Source organism: Nilaparvata lugens, chromosome 5, assembly GCF_014356525.2.
Source record: "Nilaparvata lugens isolate BPH chromosome 5, ASM1435652v1, whole genome shotgun sequence".
Taxonomy (NCBI): domain Eukaryota; kingdom Metazoa; phylum Arthropoda; class Insecta; order Hemiptera; family Delphacidae; genus Nilaparvata; species Nilaparvata lugens.
Genome location: NC_052508.1, coordinates 52,524,255 through 52,550,251, shown reverse-complemented (window position 1 = coordinate 52,550,251; position 25,997 = coordinate 52,524,255). Strand labels below are relative to the sequence as shown.

The 25,997-nt window shown below is 32.7% G+C and overlaps 1 protein-coding gene across 4 annotated transcripts in view; it reads left to right on the top strand.

The window, feature by feature from the left end:
• The window catches only part of LOC111045284, a 36,467-nt gene extending 10,680 nt beyond the window's left edge, over positions 1 to 25,787 (top strand). Inside the window, exons 1-4 of one of the 4 annotated variants that reach the window (XM_039428701.1) lie at positions 2,459 to 2,558; positions 19,171 to 19,273; positions 20,145 to 20,465; positions 21,753 to 25,787. In XM_039428701.1, coding sequence (XP_039284635.1) covers positions 19,174 to 19,273; positions 20,145 to 20,465; positions 21,753 to 22,174 — 843 coding nt within the window. In that variant the 5' untranslated portion in view covers positions 2,459 to 2,558; positions 19,171 to 19,173 and the 3' untranslated portion in view covers positions 22,175 to 25,787. Of the gene's footprint in view, positions 1 to 2,458; positions 2,559 to 7,990; positions 8,041 to 13,581; positions 13,698 to 19,170; positions 19,274 to 20,144; positions 20,466 to 21,752 lie in introns of those variants that run through there. The other 3 variants (XM_039428702.1, XM_022330655.2, XM_039428699.1) reach the window with 3 other exon arrangements.
• The last annotated feature ends 210 nt before the right edge of the window (positions 25,788 to 25,997 follow it).

Below are 25,997 nucleotides of genomic sequence, written 5' to 3'. Positions count from 1 at the left end.
ATTATATAATTCTCTAGTTTTAAATATAGTTTTCTCAAGAATTCACATTGACTGTTGATTTTCAATCGCAGTACAGTTCCATTACTTGAGATCAAGTATTTATCATGTAGAAAATTTAGTGGTCTACAAAACTTCTGTTTACAAAATTTAATAATTGTGTTTTTATGGGTTTATGTAAAATAACAAGATCTCCACTTGAGATGCTCCAGATGTACTGTGTACTAGACGTCTGAAATTGAAACAAAAGTCACTGCAGACTAAAAGTTCTTCCTTATTGAATGATTAGATCTCAATAATGATTCTTGAAGTCATGGGCGTGGTTGCAGGTACAGCTTTTAAATAAACCACGATTAATGACGTCATCGCATAGTTAGACGACAATTTTGGATAGATGACATCACTTAATCACGGTAAAATTTAATAGACGTAAGATGTTATTGTTTGTTAAATGACGTCAATTATTAATCACGATTGAATATAAACGAGCAACTGGAACAGCTTTTAAATAAACCACGATTAATGACGTCATCGCATAGTTAGACGACAATTTTGGATAGATGACATCACTTAATCACGGTAAAATTTAATAGACGTAAGATGTTATTGTTTGTTAAATGACGTCAATTATTAATCACGGTTGAATATAAACGAGCAACTGGAATAAGGAGTTTGTACTATTGAAAAATATTGAGTTGAAGGTTAGTCAATATGGGAAAAAATTTTTGGTTTAGACCAATCTTGGACTTCATCACGAACTGCAATTATTTATTCACTTAAACTGGAATACATTAAATTAACAATAAATAGCACTCTATTTTTGAGACTGTCACTGGAATATTTAGAGTTCCAACGAGATTTCTCAAATGGTTAGCCATCTTCTGGCGGAAAATTTTATCAATTTGCCTAGTTTTGATTTGATCAAAAGCCTAAACCTTCGGTTTAGGTTAAACCAAAGGGCTCAGCCCTTGAGAATAGCAAGCCCTAGTCACCAATGGGCCCAATGGGCCACAGCCATCAGATAATTGGTTGCCTCACGAATGAAGTGTGAACTCTCTTGGGGCCAGAGTTGTTTCGTAGGAAAACTGGTAAACACTTGGTTTCACCAGTATATTTTTGGATATTGATGTTTCATCCGCTGAAAAAGCTTCAGACACTTAAAATTATGAAACAATAAGAATTAGAAATAGAAAATGCGGGGTAAAACCTATCTGGATGGGGGCATGGAACGGTCAAGAGAGAACAATACCCCTCCTTCAACGCTGGTTGAATGGGAAACAATAACTGTCAACCCATGTCGATACTCAACCAATATTAAACAATAGATCTCTTAATGCTCCCATCCAGATAGGTTTAGCAGCATAAAATATATTTTCATAACCTACTCTAAAATACACCACTCTGGTCCGAAACTGACAACTCGACACGTATGTCGTTTAAAAAATATCAATTAGCAAAAGGAAATTAGTTCTTTGATAATCAGACACACCATTTAATTGCAGGATTTTTTGTTTTTACCACACGACGAACATATTAATATCCTTAGATTAGCAATTCGATTGTACATCAATAAAAACTGGTATATGCCTTCACGGTTTAGATCTTTGTCGCATCTTGATAAGCTCTGCAAGAACTCCATGTTACACCAAGAGCTACAGAGTATAGACTGTCTAATACTGTAGTTGGAAATTATAACTTTGATGGACCTGTACAGAACACGGAAATGGGAATCCCGCAGTAGAAGTCTAAGTGTGGAATAACGTCACTAAACTTAACAGGATGGGGGCATACGATTCATTGCACAAGGGTTGAAAATGTGCTTAATCTACCTGCCAAAGGGTCTCGCAGTTGTATTGTTCTAGCTTGACCGTCTCAGGCCCCCACTGAGATAGGTTTTACCCAAAATGCGTTTACTGCCTAAATCATGGAAATGTATTTTCTACTAGTTCATATTACAATACGAACACATTATTCGAGTAGGCCGAGTATTAACTAAGAACATAGCTGCCCTTAATTCTATGAATTATTGTTAAATTCCATTGATTGTCATTCTCACCATAGTTCAAAACTCTCCTAGTTGATTCAATCCTTATCAGGTTCTCACATAATTCGTTTTCACACTTTTTGAAGTTTGCTTATTGCTCAACCCAACGTTGCAGTCAATTACTGTATTACTTTATGACCAGTTGTACCATAAGCCGCAAAGTAGGCTTATCGTCATTATCCACAATATCTACAGAAGAACAATAGTTACATCCACCATTGTTTTGTGGCATAGAAATTAATTCAGCTGCTGAAAATCAGCAAAAGGCATCAGCGATTGTGTCAGAATTTTTCTCTCGCTTTAATTTACTACAATGCTGATATGCAGTCAGTTTTCAGTGGAGACATTCTAATGCACTCAATGTAGGCTCCTATTGTACTTATGTACTTACATTTTGCGTTGCAAAACTGTGTGAGAAACAGTACGCTACGAACTGTGTCTGATTATGATTGTTTAGAATCTTAATTCCATTCAGCAAAATGATAAATACTTGAGATAGTGTTGCGTGACAAGGCAGGTATGTATGATAGCGGAGTAATTATTTAGATAAACATAAGATAATGAATTTGTTCCACTGCAGTTCATTGTACCATGGTATATAAGTTTAAATATAGAACAGGTTCATTTGACTCTAAGGAGGAGCTTGTATTCAAAATTGAACAATGAAATTAGATTATGTTTGAAACAAAGAAAGAGTTTACCGGAACTCAAATAGAAGAATCTTCCCTACTCTACGCTTGTCATGAAGTTTCAGATTTGAAAAAACTCATATACAGACATAAAAAAACTCATAACAGTATTACAAGAAATGGATCGATGCATTTGGATTGATGATTACCGTAAGAATGTATAAATTGTTTTGTAAATGTAGAATGCTTTTTGATGAACCTGATTCTCGAAAAAAAGGTTATAATTGCACGGTATATCACAGCATAGTCCTTGAATCAGAATTCAAGTAGTGAGAGTATTTTGAGTGGTATTGAATACTTGTAGAATTCTATCGGTACTCTGTGTTACACATCTATGACATAACTTACGAATGGCAAATTGGAATGGCAAGAGAATAATAATTGTTAACCCCCGACCCAAATGGATAACTTTCATTGGCAAAATTAGCAGGAGAAAAGTCAATAGATCATGAAAATAATTTCGATCTTTCAATCGTATGAGTATAATTGTGAGTAAAACATATAGAAATATAAAATATTATTCAATATTTTATTAAAAGCTTCGAATTCAGATTAATATATTCTATGTAGTACAGTATGATGAGTTTCATTGCAAATTGCAAGCATTGTTTGGTTGGTAAGCTTGTAGTGAATCTCACTGAAGATGCTTCAGAAGACTTCGCGTGTTGCACCAACAAATTTTAAACAAATAGTCACATCTCACTCGTTCTTTGCCTCTCTCTTGCATTTCCAAAGTGATCCACAAAAGATCTTTGTTTCAGAGTTTTCTCTGCAGCATGCGATCCGCGTTTAACTGCCATTACACGGAGCTTGAAGATGTAGAAAATGAGCAAGAAGATAAAGAAAAACTAGGCCAAAAATGCATTACTTTCATGCTTCGTATCCCATTTTTCATCGGAGAGAGAAACCTAATCTTCTAACAATAAACGTGAAAAGCAGCCAGCTTTGTCGTGACATGTAGAAGAACTAGATTTGAATTGAATTGTGTGTGTGTGTGTGTGTGTGTGTGTGTGTGTGTGTGTGTGTGTGTGTCATTGTGAATGTGCTCTTAGCGTGGGAGTGAGTGAGTGAGTGGGTAATCGTATGTGTGTTGGAGCGAAGGAATCACTAAACGAAACTCATGGAAAGTTAGAATGGGAAAGTGGTACCGTATTAATTTGAATTTCAGGAATAAGTATGGTCATGTCTGACAGTCTCACTTTAACATCAACTGACTGCTACTCAATGAATCTTTTAATAAAATGAATGGGTCCATGAAGCTATTTAAAACAGAAACATTGTATTACAGTTATGTTGTGTGTAATGTCGTAGTTTTTAATTTGTGTTTTTCTTCATAAACATTGAATTTTTATGGAAGTAAGAAAATGGTAAAATTCAATCCACTTTAAATCCAGTCAATTATATGAATATAATTGGTCTCCAACTTTTGGAATAGCTTGGAACTTCTCAAATATAGCATCATTTGACCTCGGAAAAAATATTGAATTTATAAAAAAATATTACCAAGGAAACTAAATCTGCTGAATCTGAGAGGTGATACATTAATTCAGAGCGCTATTTCGCAGAAAAAACATGGAGGGTTTCTCTCAAATGGTAGGAATTAACGTTAATATTCATTGGAGATAACTCAATGAAGAGACATGTTGATTTATCACAGTTGAAATATTTTCAAAATTAATCCATTTATCTTGTGCATAATCGTCAAGTTCATACTTCAGCAGGATCTTTATTGTTTGTTGAGGAAGCCTTTGAGAGTGCCGGTAATTACCTACATAGTGAGATATTGTGTAACGTATGTAACTTACGCAATAGCGACTAGACTGCACAATTATCTGACTCCTGGAGAGCAATGACTCTATTTACAATGATTAGAGTGCAGGAGTGAAGCAGTATTACATTGAGTAGTAAAAGTGGAGAATAGGAAGAAGTCCCTAAAACTATTCACTTTAAAGGTACTACACTATAAGTAAGTATTTAGAACAATTTTTTAATGTAGACTATAAGTAAGTATTGAGAAATGGTTATTTGTATAATCTAGAGTGAAAAGTGCTGTTTTTCTCCCTGAGGGAAAAGTTTGAAGCCCGAGGCGAAGACGAGGGCAACAATTTTCCTGAGGGAGAAAAAACATTATTTCACTGCAAACAAAATAATTTTTAAAAAATTACGTGACCAGTAAAATGTGTTACAACATAACTTAAAAATTAAACAGCTGGCTTGTAATCACACAGTTTACCGCCGACAGCGCTATCTGTCGGCAAAAGTTGTAACAACAATAGCCGCCGATTCGACTACAACACTATGATGAAGTTCCCGTTTTGAATTTGTTTAGTTAATGAGCAATATTCGTTGGTTGGTATTTTGAATAACATGGAATATGAAAAAATACATTTATACATTTTTATAGTATACTGATATGAAGTTTGTGATAATTTTAGCATGAAACACATATTTCATATAATGATAAAATCTCTGGTTGAGGTATTGAATTTAGTTGGTTTAAAGACTACTCTATATGCTTCCTCATCTGAGCTTAGACCTTCCAACCTATTTCAAATGTGAGTTGTTGAAATAGGGATGCTTCCCATGTTATTTAAATGGAGTTACTTTTCCGATCTCTAGGAAGTTTTTCTGTTTTTTCCTACCAAGAGCGAAAAAGTGACACTTTAGTATTATGTTTCAGGGAGTAAAGTAGGCACTTTAGACAGTATAGGTAGAGGAAAAAAAATTTCCCTCCAGCTACTGTCTAAAGTGCTTACTCACTGCCTGGAACATAATATTAAAGTGCCACTTTTTCGCTCTTGGGCCGAAAAAAGAGAAAATACTTTTTCTCCCTCAGGAAAATATTGTTGCCCTCGGCTTCACCTCGGGCTTCAAACTTTCTCCCACAGGGAGGAAAAGTCGTACTTTTCACTCTAGATATACAAATAACTATTATTCGAATTACAATTTTTTCATAAAATCAGGACTTCCTATTGGTAGTATATAGGAGGTCCTGATAAGATGCAATCATATTATAATAAAGATTCAAAATTCTTTCTTACTCAAATTAATCCCCTATAACCTTGATTTGGAAAAATATATAGATCATATATGTTATTAAACAATAATATGTTACGAGTTGAAAGTATAGGCGTACATTGTTGAAAAAAAATAATTATGTTGTCTAGCATTTTGCAAATTAATATCAAGCTATAATTTGGACAATAATTTAGCAATTTTGTTTCAGTTCCCAATATTTCATTACACCTTTGACCATATATACAGGAATATATACATGTTTTGCATTATATGAAAAAGAAGTTAAAAGTAACTTACGGTTTTAATATTGCTCATTACAAACTGAAAAGTTAGTGAAATTAAATGAGAGATTGTATTTGTTCATTAATTTATAAATAGGTTACATTACCATCAGCCAAGCATAGTATACAGAGTATGTGATTAATAAATATGAATAAACATTATTTTAAATCATCATAGGAAACTAGCTGATAACTAAGCTGACAAAAAGAGAAGTAGGCCTACGGTACCATACGTTACTAGTCTATCTAGGCATTATAAAGGATTGTAATCAAAACAGTTTGCTTCACCCAATGAGCATGATACATGAATCTTATTGGTGAAAAACTTAAAATTACATTATTATTTTACCTGAGTATTATTACCTTATTATTTTACATTATTATTTAAAATTTCAAATTAATACAATTGATACAAGCTAATTCTGAAAAAAACAGGTCAGTAATATGCACGCGAGATTCTCTTTCTCTAGAACAATGAAGTAGATAGTCTGTCACGGCAGGTGCTCAGACACTTTCCTCACTCAACATTTATTTCACTGGCTGGAGCTCACCAAAACAAAAAGCAAATAATTTAATTGCCTAGGAATTGAATTGAATTAAATCGCTGCCTTTATTAAAAACCTAGGAGGTCGAAGTTAGGGCGCAGCCCTAGGACTGAGAATGTATGCTGCAAAAATGATAGAAGTTTTAAGTTTAGGAAGATTTTATCAGAAATTGCCGTTTAACCAGCTGCTGGAATTTTATTAGGTACAGTACTGTAAAATAATTACTTGGAATATCCAGTGAAAACCATATAGATAGAACTAAAGACTTCTGCTACTAGTCCGGGCGCAAATGTTATGAATAAGGCACTCCGTGGTTATTTTTGAGTAACAGCCGTGGAAGATGTCTCAAATTCTTCGTTAGGTCTAGCATAATAAGGATCGTGATGATGATAAGTCGAAATCACAGGCAAACACCTCGGAAACAAGATGGCCGCCAAAATTTTCAGGATTTTGCTATATCGCAGAACTAGATTTGAATTGTGTGTGTGTGTGTGTGTGTGTGTGTGTGTGTGTGTGTGTGTGTCATTGTGAATGTGCTCTTAGCGTGGGAGTGAGTGAGTGAGTGGGTAATCGTATGTGTGTTGGAGCGAAGGAATCACTAAACGAAACTCATGGAAAGTTAGAATGGGAAAGTGGTACCGTATTAATTTGAATTTCAGGAATAAGTATGGTCATGTCTGACAGTCTCACTTGAACATCAACTGACTGCTACTCAATGAATCTTTTAATAAAATGAATGGGTCCATGAAGCTATTTAAAACAAAAACATTGTATTACAGTTATGTTGTGTGTAATGTCGTAGTTTTCAATTTGTGTTTTTCTTCATAAACATTGAATCTTTATGTAAGTAGGAAAAATGGTAAAATTCAATCCACTTTAAATCTAGTCAATTATAATGAATATAATTGGTCTCAAACTTTTGGAATAGCTTGGAACTTCTCAAATATAGCATCATTTGACCTCGGAAAAAATATTGAATGTTTAAAAAAATATTACCAAGGAAACTAAATCTGCTGACTCGGCTGAATCTGAGAGGTGATACATTAATTCAGAGCGCTATTTCGCAGAAAAAACATGGAGGGTTTCTCTCAAATGGTAGGAATTAACGTATATATTCATTGGAGATAGCTCAATGAAGAGACATGTTGATTTATCACAGTTGAAATATTTTCAAAATTAATCCATTTATCTTGTGCATAATCGTCATGTTCATACTTCAGCAAGATTTTTATTGTTTGTTGAGGAAGCCTTTGAGAGTGCCGGTAATTACCTACATAGTGAGATATTGTGTAATATGTAACTTACGCAATAGCGACTAGACTGCACAATTATCTGACTCCTGGAGAGCAATGACTCTATTTACAATGCTTAGAGTGCAGGAGTGAAGCAGTATTACATTGAGTAGTAAAAGTGGAGAATAGGAAGAAGTCCCTAAAACTATTCACTTTAAAGGTACTACACTATAAGTAAGTATTTAGAACAATTTTTTAAGGTACACTATAAGTAAGTATTAAGAAATAGTTATTTGTATAATCTAGAGTGAAAAGTGCTGTTTTTTCTCCCTGAGGGAAAAATTTGAAGCCCGAGGCGAAGCCGAGGGCAACAATTTTCTTGAGGGAGAAAAAACATTTTTCACTCGTGATGTGTACATTTTTCCTCCACCTACATTTTTATAAAAACTGCAAATAAAATAATTTTTAAAAAATTACGTGACCAGTAAAATGTGTTACAACATAACTTAAAAATTAAACATCTGGCTTGTAATCACACAGTTTACCGCCGACAGCGCTATCTGTCGGCAAAAGTTGTAACAACAATAGCCGCCGATTCGACTACAACACTATGATGAAGTTCCCGTTTTGAATTTGTTTAGTTAATGAGGAATATTCGTTGGTTGGTATTTTGAATAACATGGAATATAAAAAAACATATTTATACATTTTTATAGTATACTGATATGAAGTTTGTGATAATTTTAGCATGAAACATATATTTCATATGATGATAAAATCTCTGGATGAGGTATTGAATTTAGTTGGTTTAAAGACTACTCTATATGCTTCCTCATCTGAGCTTAGACCTTCCAACCTATTTCAAATGTAAGTTTTTAAAATAGAGATGCTTCTCATATTATTTAAATGGAGTTACTTTTACGATCTCTAGGAAGTTTCTCTGTTTTTTCCTACCAAGAGCGAAAAAGTGACACTTTACTATTATGTTTCAGGGAGTAAAGTAGGCACTTTAGACAGTATAGGTAGAGGAAAAAAATGCCCTCCAGCTACTGTCTGAAGTGCTTACTTTACTCCCTGGAACATAATACTAAAGTGCCACTTTTTCGCTCTCGGGCCGAAAAAAGAGAAAATACTTTTTCTCCCTCAGGAAAATTGTTACCCTCGGCTTCGCCTCGGGCTTCAAACTTTTTCCCACAAGAAGAAAAAGTCGTACTTTTCACTCTAGATATACAAATAACTATTATTCGAATTACAATTTTTCCATAAAATCAGTACTTCCTATTGGTAGTATATAGCAGGTCCTGATAAGATGCAATCATATTATAATAAAGATTCAAAATTCTTTCTTACTCAAATTAATCCCCTATAACCTTGATTTGGAGAAATATATATATCATATGTTATTAAACAATAATATGTTACGAGTTGAAAGTATAGGCGTACATTGTTGAAAAAAAATAATTATGTTGTCTAGCATTTTGCAAATAATATCAAGCTATAATTTGGACAATAATTTAGCAATTTTGTTTCAGTTCCCAATATTTCATTACACCTTTGACCATATATACAGGAATATATACATGTTTTGCATTATATGAAAAAGAAGTTAAAAGTAACTTACGGTTTTAATATTGCTCATTACAAACTGAAAAGTTAGTGAAATTAAATGAGAGATTGTATTTGTTCATTAATTTATGAATAGGTTACATTACAATCATAGCCAAGCATAGTATACAGAGTATGTGATTAATAAATATGAATAAACATTATTTTAAATCATCATAGGAAACTAGCTGATAACTAAGCTGACAAAAAGAGAAGTACGGTACCATACGTTACTAGTCTATCTAGGCATTATAAAGGATTGTAATCAAAACAGTTTGCTTTACCCAATGAGCATGATACATGAATCTTATTGGTGAAAAACTTAAAATTACATTATTATTTTACCTGAGTATTTAAATTTAAAATTAATACAATTGATACAAGCTAATTCTGAAAAAAAACAGGTCAGTAATATGCACGCGAGATTCTCTTTCTCTAGAACAATGAAGTAGATAGTCTGTCACGGCAGGTGCTCAGACACTTTCCTCACTCAACATTTGTTTCACTGGCTGGAGCTCACCAAAACAAAAAGCAAATAATTTAATTGCCTAGGAATTGAATTGAATTAAATCGCTGCCTTTATTAAAAACCTAGGAGGTCGAAGTTAGGGCGCAGCCCTAGTACTGAGAATGTATGCTGCAAAAATGATAGAAGTTTTAAGTTTAGGAAGATTTTATCAGAAATAGCCGTTTAACCAGCTGCTGGAATTTTATTAGGTACAGTACTGTAAAATAATTACTTGCAATATCCTGTGAAAACTATATAGATAGAACTAAGGACTTCTGCTACTAGTCCGGGCGCAAATGTCATGAATAAGGCAGTCCGTGGTCATTTTTGAGTAACAGTCATGGAAGATGTCTCAAATTCTTCGTTAGGTCTAGCATAATAAGGATCGTGATGATGATAAGTCGAAATCACAGGCAAACACCTCGGAAACAAGATGGCCGCCAAAATTTTCAGGATTTTGCTACATCGCTTGTATTTCAATAACCGTTCAAGTTATTCAACCGTTTTTTCAGACGAAAATATTTTTAAAATGTTCCTCTACAATTTTTTTCTATAAAATTTTCCTCTAAAACGCATATTTTCTTAGCTATAACCTTCAGAAGCCCAAAAAAACTTTTTTTTCTAAATTTGTTCTAATTTCATACAATTATAACTTTTTTTGTGCAAGAGATACAGAGGAATTTTAAACCTATGGAATTTAGTACGTTTCTTAAACTTTGGAACGATATATCTTCATTCGCTGTACGGCAAAAAATGAGTTCTCCAGCACCCTCCAAAAAAAACCCTGCATGATTTCTGGTGCGTTTTTCCACAGGCATGAGGTAACAAGCTAGAACTATAGAATCGATTTTTTCATAACTACTTCAAGATAGAGACTTGCAAATGGTCTCAATCTCTTCGCTACAAGATGAATGAGAATATTTATGATGGAAACAATGAAAATATTCGACATCATTGAAAAATACAAGATGGCGGTCATTATTGACAGAAATTTTTATATTGCTTGTTACTCAGTTATTGTGACAGATATCGGATTGAATTCACCATCAGTGTTTAGAATTAACCAAACAATAATGTTTGAGACAATCAACTCATTTCGACCACTCTTTCCATTATTTATTAAACTTCAAAAACTTGAAACATACATTTTTCGGGGACAATATTTTACTTTCCATCCTGTATATGTATTCGCAGTGGACAAACACTATAATTATTGGCACAGTGTTGTAGAATATTTCCAAAGCTTAAAAATGACATCTGGTTGGAGGCTGTAAGTCCATATTTTACGGCTGGAGCGTTATTGGAAAAAGAATAAAAAGTACTGTTTGCAGCGGAAAACACGCTTTTACCACCAAATGCCAATCCCAACAATTAGAAAACCGTGTAACTCATGACGCCTTGAAGGTACAGACTTGGGAATGGTATCAATCTCTTTATAATCATGTGTAGAAAGAGATTATCCATGATGGAAATCTAAAAAATCTGGTGTGGCGCACTCACACAACTTTCCTTGCCGTTATGAAAATTTATAACCTGACGCTAGTGTAGGCCTACACGCTGTGATGAATTTTTTGAGTAAATCTCATGACAGGAGAGAATTAACTAGGAAATTATAACTACCCTTATAAAATAAAAGGTTTGCCAAACGAACAGTTAGCACCCGAGCGATAAGGCTTCCTTATCAACAGCTGAGTATAAGATAAGAGTACCGTTTTGTACTATGCATTTTTTCAAAGAATTATTTAATAAAATTATAATTATTTTGCAAATTAAGTACAAATCATTTATGAATTGCTCATTGAACTTTTGGAGGTTATACTTTTGTTTACAATTGATCAGATGTCTTGTAACAGATCAGACACAGCTGACTGACTCAATATATTATAAATGTCATGCCAAGTTTTCATCCAAGCTATAATATTATTTCTAAAATTAAGAACTATTGAAAAAGGATAAAGAATTTCAAATAGAAAAATAAATTGTATGTATTATTTTTAAAATTATTTATTACTCACGAAATTACATTATAATGTCAAATGTTGTTATAACGAACTAGGTCATAGCATGCATATTGTATCACTGATAAGAGCAGCAAAAATTAATTATAACAGTTTCAAATATAATAAGAATTGTATAGAAATATTAAACTATAAATTATTGATTCAACTGAGTCACATGGTGAATGAATCTCTTTGGCAAGTCTAAGCCAATCATATGTCATAGAAATAGCACCAAAAGGGATGATCGTTTGAAAACATCATATATGTTAATCTGTTATCAGCTAGCAAACTTGCCTTATCGTATATGCTAGTGCATGTACACTGTATAGGGGAACTGTATCTAGAGAATTAAGCAATTTAAAAAATTATACAAATTAAGTTATTATTGTAATTAAAGGAATTATATTTTACTGCTTTACCTTAATTTTTTTTGGAAAGCAATACTTTCCTTACCTATGGTAATAGGGCAAGGAAAGTAAAAATGTTTGTCATCATGAAAAAAACTAGATTGCGGCAAAAACATGCAAGAAATCGTCTGTAATTCTAAAAATGTCGAGGATATCAGATCAATTCAGCCATCTGGAAGCTCCAAAATTGTTCGTGTCGGATCCTTATTGGGGAAGGACCTTAAGTTCCAAATTTCAAGTCATTCCGTTAATTGGGAGATGAGATATCGAGTACACAGACGCACACACACACACACACACACACACACACACACACACACACACACAACACACACACACACACACACACACACACACACAAAACACTTTTTTGGACTCAGGGGACCTTGAAACGTATAGAAATTTATAAATTTGGGTACCTTAATTTTTTTCGGAAAGCAATACTTCCCTTACCTAGGGCAAGGAAAGTAAAAATGTTTGTCATCATGAAAAAAACAAGATTGCGGCAAAAACATGCAAGAAATCGTCTGTAATTCTAAAAATGTCGAGGATATCAGATCAATTCAGCCATCTGGAAGCTCCAAAATAATCATACTACAATATCCGAAAGATTTATTCAATTCCATCAACTTTTACTTTGGTGAATATAACTTCAAATTATAATATTTATGTATAATATTTACCCAAACGAGTTTCTATTTCTTTTCAATTTATTCCTAGCACATAGGTTTCATATTTCAAGCAATTCTCCTTGATTTGAAAAAGCATATTATGAGGTTGAAATATTTATTTATATATTTACAAAGCAAATGACACTAATGTAATAATATTGAAAGATAAAATAATTTAATATGAAAATTATTGATGACTTTCCATGAATTGATTTATTAATATCAAAAACTTTCAATCAACCATCTTTTTCAAGAAACCCTTGCGTTTCTTGTCTTCCTCCCGACTTCCAGTCTGAAACGCAGCTACGAATGTGGAAGAGAGAAAAAACATACGTAGCTGCATGTAAGTTGGTGGGAAGAATGATATGGAGAAGTACTTCAAAGAAAATTTGTAGAAGGAAAAGCAGCAGATGGAGGTGAAAGTGATCTCTGGAGGGAGTTTACTTGCATCGTCGATGTGTAGAATGTTCTGGTAGGAAGAAGAATTGAAGAGAAAGGGAAGAAGAGGGAAAGGGTCAGAGAGAGAAAGAGTGATAAACTACCTATCCAACGCGTGGGAGACTCTGAAATTGTCAGGGAACTCTTCCACACTGATTTTCCGCCGCTTCAGTTTCCATAGAAGCATCGCGGTGTTAGAACGTGTTGCTTTGAGTTCTGAAAAGTGTTTAACAAAACCATAAACTGCAGGAGTTAGAGCAGAGGTAAGAAGCATTTTATCGGATCTACAGTTTCAACTAATTCGAATATTTTTCTTTCAATAGTTGTTATAGAAATTGGGAATGACTGTGTAGAGAGGTGAGGCTTCTGTCTTAATTCTTCAGTTTTTTCCCTTTTATTTTTATGTTAGGCTTATTCAATAGAATGTGGGAATAAATAGGTGACACTTCTTTCTCAATTCTTCAGATTTATTCAATGTAATTTGTATAAAAAGTCCATTTTAATGTTTATCTGTGACCACAGAATACAAATACAGCATGTTGTATTCTGTGCTATGGATTATAATTAGTTAATGACAAGGAGAGGGATTATAGCTTCCAATATTGATGTCATAGCATGAAATAATTAACGGTTTTGTTGAGAAGATGTCAGATAGAATGGAATAGACCTAAAAACTTGAGCTGAAACTATGGTTGCATCAAGGAATAACAAATTTAACATGCATATTTCATGTCATAGCATGAAATATTAAACGGTTTTGTTGAGAAGATGTCAGATAGAATGGAATATACCTAAATACCGTACTTGAGTTGAGACTATGGTTGCATCAAGGAATAACAAATTTAACATGCGGTATATGGGATATGAGTAGTATTCAATTTACATTACATATGCTTCATTTTTCATTTTACATAAATATTTCTTCAACAACCACTAAAAAAGAGGATGGAATGGAAAGGTTTGAGTGAACATCATTGGTAGATCAATCACATAGCATCCATACACGTGACAACTAAAACGCATTAGTCATGAGTCCTACGCCCAGCCATGGATGCTCTTAGATCAATAAAAGGAACAGGAGTCACAAGTCACAAGGATGTAAGAATGCGTTTGAACCAGTCCATCTATAGTTACCAATTTCAGTTCGGTACATCAATAGTAGCCCTGTACAGTATCTACGATTTTAATTATTTATATTGTGTATGATTCAATCAAAAAATGAATGGATTGATTCAACAACCTAGGAGATTATAATAAAGACTTATGTTATGTTATATGTAGCATTCAATTGATCAAACTATATTTTTATACTTCACTTACAAAAGAACAGAGAAGTTTACATGTTTACATTTATTCCAATTTACAAATCAAGTGATTCGTTTACTGAACATTCTGGGTTTCATTCGTTTTAAACGTTCTCAGTCAACAGTCAAGACTGTTGGCCACTGATGAGTCTGATAGATGGGGTGGAAAGAGTCCTATACGTTAGGTTCCTTATCAACAATGAAACTTATTTTGTTTAGAATAGGGAGACGAGAGAATGGATAACTATTCATATTGGATATAAAAAATTGGAGTACCGGTAACTCATTGTTAGTAAGGTGAGGTGCATGGTCATTTGGGATGAATAATAGTAATCAATAAATTAAATTGGGAAATGAGGTTATTATAAGAAAAATTAGAATAAATGCGAAATACCTTGATACTGTTCCAAATCACATACATTTCGGTGAGTGTGCGCACACGTTGAGTCAAGCAAACTTATTGGCTTTATAGTGATAAATGAATTGATGAATTTATTGTCATATGAATGAACTGAATGTAAAATACGAAAAGTTCATGGAATTAATAAAATAGACATAGAGGAAGCATTATTAAATGTTAAAGGTGAATATTGAAAAGAGGGGAAATCTCAAATAATTTGATGTCAGAAGTAAAGTGGTTTATCATTGTTCAATTATCTTATGTATTCTACGACCAATTACCGTATATTCTAATAGGAATTGATACAGTACGAGAAGTGTCACTAGAATATAATTGATTTAAAAATATACATTATAGCAAGATTTATATTTTCTAGTGGGCTACATATTTCACAGTTGAAAACAGCTAAGAGATAAAGATAATATAATTATGTTGAATCAATCATTATTATTTCCATTTCCATATGAAAATTCTTCCCTGTTGATTCATTCAAACATAGATGAATGAATATAAAATAGTTATTGTGATATTTTCATCCTACTTATAATAAATATTGAAAAACCAATAATCCCTGAACTGACCACCGATCATACTTTCAACATTATTAGATGAATTCCATATTTCCTCTTTTGAAATCTTCATAGTTGATAAATTATCTCAGTATTTTTCAGTTCGTCATTAAATCCTTTTCAAAAACATTTGTATTTGACCCTCTCTCAAATAATCATAGCCTACTTGAGAGGTCATTCCTGGACATTACTCAGTTTGCTTGCCGGTATTTCGCACTTTGATTGAAATCAGACAAAGATCGCAGCAGCTCAGAACAACTCAAATGATAAAACACTGAAAAATCCACTGAAACAAAAAACAACCTTCAACTGCTCCAAAATAGTTGAAAAGCAGTCAATCGTTCTAATAATAGGCCGTTCAACTGACTTCACATGGAAGTGATCACTTTTTGCCATTAGCATTTGGTTCTAACTGATGAGTATAAAAGTATATACACACTCATTGGTGCTGCTGACCTGATCTGACACATATATGCAGACCTAGAACACGCACCAGTAAAGCCTTGCGTAATGCTTCCGCATTAGAAGATAAATCACTGGCTGAACATTGTGCGCTGGAGATTGGGGAAACAATGTAGCTTCTCTGGCGATTTCCTAGATTGGAAATTATAGGGGTTTCTGGTCAGATGAATAGGTCAAACTTGAGGAAGCATTGTTGTATAGGCTACTACTTGTGAGCATCTGGGACAGGGGGCTGATCCTTGAATGCTCGGTATAGAGTTTTGTACTTGATAATTTCGCACAACGTTTATTTGTCTACGTATTTGACCTAATTCTTTATAAACGCAAACATCAGTCATCACGCAGAGATTAACTTTGCTAAAGTTGATAATGATTCAGATGTATTGATTATCAATGTTATTCTACCAAGTTCTAAAAATTTTAATAAAAATTGAGTGCTTGTTATAAGTAATGACAACTCAAATAAGCATTAATTGCTGTGTATAATGAATAATAGACGATTCACGGGAATTTTAGAGCCTTGGCTTCGATATCATTCTAATAGATTAGATACGGTAATCATTCTTCTTTTCAGGGCAACTGATTATCAAAACACATTAAAAAATTATCAGTACCCTTTATTTCATTAAAACTCTACTAGTAGTGTTGCAATAAAATAAAGAATACCGTGTACCAGGTAATTTTTTATTATGTTATAGATTGGATGGATATCTTTCAACTTGATATAATTGAAGAAAGAAAAGTAGCCGATTAAGATTATATCCGCCCTTTGAATAATAAATAATTTACCACTGGACTTCAATTAATTAATAGTCATAAATATTTTATTATTCCAATTTGAATGAATTTGATAATTGAATAAATAAACATGCTGCATCATACAAAGCTTTAAAATAAGATCTTTTGTCAAAGAAATGATTTTTTTAAATATAAGGTTGTATTTTGTAAGTAAGGATTAACTTATTCGAATCTCCTGCAATGTTGTCCACAGATGGAATTGCTATTCCCGATATTATTATTTTACAAAATATGAGTGAACTTATTCTTGTGAAATATCATACATTATTGCAGTTACACCCATTATAACATTATTTTATCACTATTGCCACATATATCTATTACCTATTACTATATTACACACATTCATCACCTATAACCCATCACCATAGAATAAAACAATCTTATAGCCTAAGTTTACATATATATCTATTACTACATATAGCCTATATCTATTACCTATTACTATATTACACATTAAACTTATCACCTATCACCATAGAATAAAACAATCGTATAAGTTTTCTCTGTCTTTTTTTCTTTAGGGCTACTCTTGAAAATAAAAAATTAGAAATGTAAGTAGGTACCCTTTTAAAATTGTTCAATCAAAATTGATAGAAAATTGTGATTGAACAATTTTAAAAGGGTAATTGGATTTCTAATTTTTATTTATATAATTTTTCTCTGCTATCACTATATCACACATTATTAGATGCCGGAGGTAAAATATACGATAAGAGACAGTGAGTGGACATATAGCCTACATCATAATATGAGAAGTAATAGGTACTGCTTAGAAGCATCCTATGAGATAAGTGTGTCGAAATTGACCTGAATGGAATAGTTGCTGGGGATGTGACAGTAGAATAGCAGGTAATAGTAATTACTTCCTGAGCCGATTCACGTCGGAATGTGTCGAACAGACGGCGCGAATTGAACGTCCATCAGGCGTGACTAACGGCCTAAATGGCCGAGACTCCCAAAGTATAAATAGGAAGGAAGAGAGTATAAGAACGGAGAAATGAGAGCAGAAGATAGTTTTACAAACAGGATGATACCTGTATTGGTGCTTAAATATTGTATGAATATTTTCTAATTGCAAATTTATATAAATATTTTTTGTATACAAATTTTGCAACATTTGATAGCTAGATGTGAGGCTATAGCCTAATCAAGAAGAAGAAGAAGAGAAGAAGAAGAAGAAGAAGAAGAAGAAGAAGAAGAAGAAGAAGAAGAAGAAGAAGAAGAAGAAGAAGAGAAGAAGAAGAAGAAGAAGAAAGAAGAAGAAGAAGAAGAAGAAGAAGAAGATATTTTTCATACAAACTGGTAGATAAAATGGAAGAAGGGAAGAAAAGACTCGACTGCAAAATTCGTTATATTCCAATAAATAAGCGCCAGATATATCCAAAAAAGTAAATACAATATTGTTTTCTGATTCTAATTTGTGTTCCGTAAAGGCTACCCTCGGCTGTGTGGAGACACTTGAATATAAATAATAAAATAGTAATATATAGATGTAAATCATGAAGGACATAATGCAATATTGAAATAAATCGATGTGTCAATTTAGCATAACACTACTACATAATAATAATACTGTATATTCTTCACACCTTAATAAATTACTCTGAGGAATGAAAGGAACGGATAGAGCAAGTGCACACTGAATCCTCCAAATATAAGAGAAATATTTCTATTTCTATAAATATTCTATTTCTCCAAATAGAAATATGAAACAGAAACGAATTAATATAAGAGAAAGAACAAAGAAAAGAGCAGGACAACCAAGTGTAAGTAAGTAGTATTATCTCCATTTATTCTCCATTTATTCTCTGAGGAAAGAAAGCATTGAATAACGAAGAGATCAGTGCATTGCATCGGGTTTGGTGAACTCCAGTGGGAAACAAAAGAGTTTTATTATTGCCTGGGATCTAATTTATAGTATAGGGAATTTATAATAAGCCTAATGGTATAATAAAATATTATATTATTGTAGCCTATATTGTTCTATGTACTAAAAATGTCCGCCTCACATAAACTTTCTGTGTTGTAGTGAGGGTTAAAGTGGGTATAGGCCTATTCTAGTTGGAATAAGTGCTTCTATTCAACTATACACAATATGCACATTATATCCTTCTGAGTAGCCTGTGTGGTTGGTTCAATAAATTATGATGTTTGGATTTTACTTGGAAAAAATACGATAATAATCTTCATTTGCTTTCAGATCATGGCCGGTCGAGTGTGGATACTGTTTCTGCTGGCAATATCATTACCCGATAAACTGCTGGCAATCACCAAAGTCAATGTCACCGAAAGTACATCAACAGGTAATACTTACATTATCAAACTATGAAGAAAATTAATTTCATAAATTAATAGTAATTTACTTGAAACAAATAAAATATTTACGATAGCACTTATTATATGAAACTGTAATCATTTTTCTATCAAATATATATTACCATAGAGTAAAGATACCGTTTAATAGAGATCCTGTGGTATAGGGATAGGGCAAATTGCCAAATACAAGAAATATTTCCACAAATAAAAATAATCATTAAAATACAATATAGTTTTGGCCTGACTGGAAAAAAAAGCCTTGAGCGCCAGCCACGAGTTCTAAAAGTAAGAAATACATTTTTTAATCTAATAACAGCAGTACAAATTAAACAATTTTGTTGATGGATGATAATCTATTATATGATATGATAAATATGTCCAAATTATGGCTGTTAACTCAAGCCGTAGCTCCACGTAGGTAGTTCAAACTAACCTTGTAGTACCGTAATCATTTAGTATCTGGTATTACTAACTGACTTCATTACTCCTTCACTCATCATTAGTTATTGTAACAAATGTATTAGTCTATACTAATATTATTATTACGTCGTAAACCTTAAAATATTCACGTCTGAACTACTGGACTGATTAACTTTGATTTTCGCATAGATAATCATTAAAATACAAATGTCACCGTCTAATGGCGGCTCCGTTCCATTTTAATAATCAAGTGATATTCTTTATTTACCGAGGATGGTTATAGGTATATTTTAATTTCTTCAATATTTCAATAGGTCGAGTTTTCAGTTTTTTAATTGGACCCTTGCGGAGCACGGGTCACCTCCTGATCTCAGATGAACTTCAGTAATCACTATAATTTTTATTGTAAATAATTACAGCATCTTTGATTTCCTACAGCATCACGCATTGTCAACCCTATCCCGTCACAAGTGTTGATCCCGCAGCCGACCCAATACCAATGCACTTCTCGGATGGAGTCAGCCCTCAGCTCCATGTCCGCCCGGAAGTCCTCCTCAGGTCACACCTCAACCCTCGAGCTGGCCGGCTATGCCCTTCATCAACCCTTGAAAGCAGCGCCCTACGACATGTATGTCACAGACATGAGGATCAAGATTCCTGGCCGGACCCACAATTGGGCGAAAGTCGATAGGTGCAGGTTTGATCCCAGCTTGCACACGTTGCAGAGTAGGATGGTGTTCAGGGATTTGGCCGTCACAGGTATAGTTATTATTTGTTTTTTCATTATCAATTGAGTAAAGCGGCACTCTAACTTGTTTTATCTCCAAATTCCAAACAAGTCAGATGCCCTACTGAAATTGATCAGGTGCGACCTGAAAATTCTTGACACCATCAGATACCGGAGCCAGGCGCAGGTCATAGGCAGGTTTATTTATTTCCAATTTTAATTAAGTAAAGCTGCGTTTTCACCAAAGTTATTGACAAAATGTTTGTTTTCTCCGTCCTTATAGCTTCTATTAAATTGAACATAACTTATCATACACATGATGAGCATATGTGTTTGTCAGGTTCCGTTCAATCTAATAGAATCTATAAGGAAGGATAAATAAACATTATTTTGTTAATAGCTTTGGTTTAAACGCAGCTTACGGTACTCAATTACAATACCTACCTTCATTATTAATTCACGTTTTGACATGTGAAAAATCTATTTTTCATTACTCAGAATTAGTATTTTTCCATTTTATAATGATTTCATTCTTCATTAATTTCACGTCTCTGTTATGAGCTGCTAGTTGAGATAATGAATCACTTTGATCACTTTTATAAGACAAAACAGTCTAAACTTCGAATTGTTAATAGTTACCATTCAAATGACGGTATCACACGATGGTAACATGTCCAAAAGCGGTTCACAAGACCCAATAGGTGATTTATAGTATCTACTATTATTCACTCAAAATTTAAACTTTAACATTATGAAAATAATCATGAGAAGAGAATTTTTTCTTATGAATTGATTATAAATAATTCATTAAAAGGTACCTACTACTATTTCACCCCACAGGAGAAAATAATACAAAAAAACTTTGAGTTGATAATTATTTCTTATTCAAGGTATACCTAAAGCTATGTCGTATTTATTTATTTCATTTCTTTATTTAAACCAAAAAAATCATATTCTAATTTGAATTCAAAACATTTTTTATTCCATAAAGATGCATTTCTTACAATGAATACGGCACAAAAATCAAGTGATCAAGTCATGAATCATTGCAATGATTAAATCATTTTGGAATCAAGCCAGAAATGTATCTCAATGTATAATTATTATAAATTGTTTATTGAAGAAGCTGGTAACCTTTGTCTAGACACATAACCATATAGTTACAATTCTATATTAATTTTGACACTTGAAAATGGCATAATCAGCCGAAATCGATCGTGTATTGAAATAGAAAGACAGGTACTAGTTGTTTCAATGTAAAAACCATCATGTACTGCATCCTTATGGAAATAGCTCAATTGTATAATTTGTTGATACAGGTATGGTGAAGCTGTACGACGAGGCGGCTCCGTTGAAACGACCGAGCGCGCCGATCACGGACAAATGTCGGATGACCATCCGACTCCGTCGGGCGGGTGTCGGCTTCACGACAGTCCCGCGTCGGTCCCGCAACGGTGTGCTAGCAGTCACGACAACGGCCACCTTCCTCGAGCCACAGTTCGTGAGTGTTCACGCCTACAGCTGTGACGCACCCGAGAACTCCAACAAACGGACCACCGACGGACCTGAAGCCAGGGACAGCAGTGCGGACGGCGAAAACGACCTCGGCCAGGAGATGGAGCAGGTCTTCCTCAAAGGGATTCGCTCCTTGATAACCAACTACATGGAGAAACAAATGGAGCAAGCTCTCAGAGATACCCTCATGACTAACTTGGGGTACAGTGTGTCATACGGAAGGTGATAGGTAGGATTAACATGAGTGAATAATCAAACTAAAGCTCATTACAAAGTAAGTTAGGAAGTAGCTCACCGTACGTTTATTTATCAAGCATCTATTATTTATTGGATCGGTCTAATGGTCTATGATGAATTATCTTAGAAGAAGCATACTTTTTGTTATAATTTATTTTATTGATTTGATGAGTTTCATAACGCGCATAGCAAATCAAGTGATAATTGTAAGAAATCGCATAATACAAATAGGGTACCTACATCAAATCTTGATTTTTCTTGAGCTTGATTTTTGAAGCTTGAGTAATGATTGAGTTTTCAATTTAAAGAGTAGAAATTTTTATTTAATTTTAGCGTAGTCGGTTCCTTACATTGGTCAAGTATAATGTAAGGAACTGACAACGCTAAAATTGAATAAAAATTATTCTCTTTAAATTGAACGTTTATTTAATAAAAGTTAATCATTAAGCCGCGTTTACACCAAAGTTATTAACAAAATGTTATAAAACTTGATCCTTATAGATTCTATTAGATTGAACGTAACTTATCATACACATGATGGACATATGTGTTTGTCAAGTTCCGTTCAATCAAATAGAATCTATAAGTATTAAGTTATTAACATTTTGTTAATACACCTAGTAAACCCTAGCATTCATAGCACATAGGCAAGTATATCGGTCACGTGATGATAAAGTATAATGTTTTCAATATGAACTGCAAAGTGGCAAAATGACTAGATGAAACTTCCATAAATTTGAAATGGTGAAGATTTCTCCAACAATGATTATTTAATTTTTAATTATGTAAGACATCAGAGGTGATTTATAAATTTTTGTTTTTTACCCATTAGTAAGTAGCCTACTAATAAGTGCTAATAAGGTAGCACTAATTAGTAGGCTACTAATACTGCAATGTTTGTAAGAACAAACATTACTATGTAAATATTAAATCACTACTCAGCAAATACTGTTCTAAGTAATCATCTGTAATGATTCCCAATACCTGGGAAAAACAAAGCTGGACAACGTTGTAGTAATTCTTGTTTCTTGTAAAAGCTCTTTGATTCTTGTTGTAAAAACAGTACATATTCTACAAACAATTAGAATAAGTAATTTATTTTAGATTTAAGCAAGCTTTAATTATTTACTGTATATAAGATAGAATACTGTATGAAATGTAAGTAATAAATTAGAGTAGATTAATTTATATTAAAGACCGTTATTACTCTGAATATTTTACAACCATCCAGCAAATATATTTTGTACCAGATCTGTAAAAAAATGTTTTATCCAATTACAGTATTTTCAAATGGGCCTATCAATACTCATGTAGCCTATCCGTGGGAATTGTAGTATCTTATATAATTCTACTAGGCCTATCAGTAGATTTTTCATAAAATTTACAGTTTTTTTATGTATTGTTTGATCAGCTCAATTATCGAGAGCAGTTCCGGCAATGTGTTATGATTAAATGTATTGATGATGTCTTATTCATCATATCGGTCCATTTATTAGCAATCAATATAAGATATAACAATAAAGTCTATCCTTCATATTTCTAATTTTGTATAACTTAATTTTTGCTTTAAACATCCATGAAACTTCAACAATTGTAAAGCATTGACAATTCAATTGAAAGACTAACAACCTATGCATTGTTTCCCGAAGCATAGCAATGAATGGAATTGGTTGAGCAACTAGCAAAATAGTTTTAGTTCACACTGAAGTACATAAAAAGCAAAAATGTAAACAATGTTTCAAAGAAGAATCAGGTGTAACAAGAAGAGTATAAACAAAAAGCATAACCGACGGCTTTCTACTTTCTCCTTTTAATTATGGTCAATAAGCGTGACACAAGCCTAACAGATAAATCTCTTCATTTTACTCTCATAAAAGGAAATTGAAAGTGCAGTTTCAGTGCATTTACTGTGCATTACTGGAGTATTACATCACATAATATTAACCACCGGTACTATTTACTCTGATAAGAAACTGAAGGTTTTTTTAATATTCGTTCATCAACAAAATATACGGTACGATAACTTTGTTGAAACTCTTATGCATGATAGAACTCAAGTGAATGGTGACACATTTTTAATGGTTATTAACACTTTAAATTTGATAGACAAATTATTTCTGATGAAAAACTAAGAATTTACAAATTAGAAAAATACTTTACGCATCGACGGAATATCGTTAAAATTTCCATTCTCATGCATCATAGAAACCAAGTAAAAATGTTGAGAAATTTTAATGGATGACAATAATTATCTTGTTTTCAATTACCAGACCAAAAATACATAAAACTATACTATATAGGGTTTGAAAGACCAATTCCAATCTTTGTATTATTTACAGTGTAAATCAATTAGTTACAATAGATACAGGAATCTGGTTGAAGTGTAAGTAATATAAGAAGTTGGTTGAGGAGGATTTGTTTAAAAGATTTATCATTTTTGAGATTTGCAGGTACTGTTTAATGTTTGTTTATAGCCTATATTCGTAGATTTGGGAATCAAATAGAATAAAGTTGAAGAAGATTGTGGATCTTGGGAAGAATTTTGATGAAAATTAAATAAGATTGCATAAAGATGATGAAAAATATACAAAAGAATAAAATTATCCATTACGAATAAATTGATGATTATTCCATAATTTATTATTTGTACTCTTACTTTTAACATCTTAATGGTTATGAATTTGATTAATTGAATTATGTACAAATAGTATTTTTTCCATTATTTTCAAGAAAATAGATCTCACACAGAATTGTGCAAAAACATTTATACATCTAAAAATACTAAGATTTATCATTCTGAAATAATCAGAAGTGTAACTCTACATAGAAATAATCATAAGTGGTATACTACTTCATATAATTATGTAGTGAGAACATGAAGAAAACACATTAAATTGTATAAATAATGTATTTTTTTCAAAACTTCATCGGGTTTGAATGCTTTTTAACCGATCTAATCCAACATCAAATACTATAGCCTACTGATACTAGAATGAGAAAACTAAACTCGAAAAAATAATACGGTACCCAATTTATGTAAATTGAGATTGAATAATATGGAAATTTGAATATTAGCAAATAATTTATTAGGAGCAGTATGTGAATTATTGAAATATTCTAAAATACTAGTTAGGCACTAGTGGTATTCTTGACTTCTATAATAATGTTCGGATTCACCTGGTGCAAAATTTTAAATATTTCAAAAATTGTACACAACTTGAGATTTGCTTTTATATTTTTGGAAGAATTGTATAATTAGAAAATCATTGAATGTTCGTTCACCAACTTGAGACTCATTTTCTATTTTTGGAAGAATTGTATAATTAGCAGATCACGACTCGTTCACCAACTTCTTGTAAAAAGTAGCGAGAAAAAGTATAGCAGCGCTCACTCTCACAGTGAGTGGTCTGTTCAATACTCGAATGGAATTTCAAGAGTGTTTCATCAAAATAGTCACTCATCTTTCAGCTTACAAAAAATGTTATGATACAAATGGACTATGTGCTCCAATAGTTTTTCAATTATCCTATATTATAATGCTGTTTATCAATTACTATGTTGTATCTTGATTTCATCTAAATAATAAAATAATTGATCTTTAAGCAAGTAGAGTATTTACTTCATTCCACATGTATATTATGTCTAATCTGGAAGATTAATCTGCACACACATTGAATGTATTATCATACAGGTCTTTAATGATCTCTCATTATTCAATGATTTTGAATATTTATTCATTGAGTTTTGCAAGAATCTTTGTTACAGAGATGTTGCAGATTGTTTCAGAATGCATCAATGGATATAAAAACCCA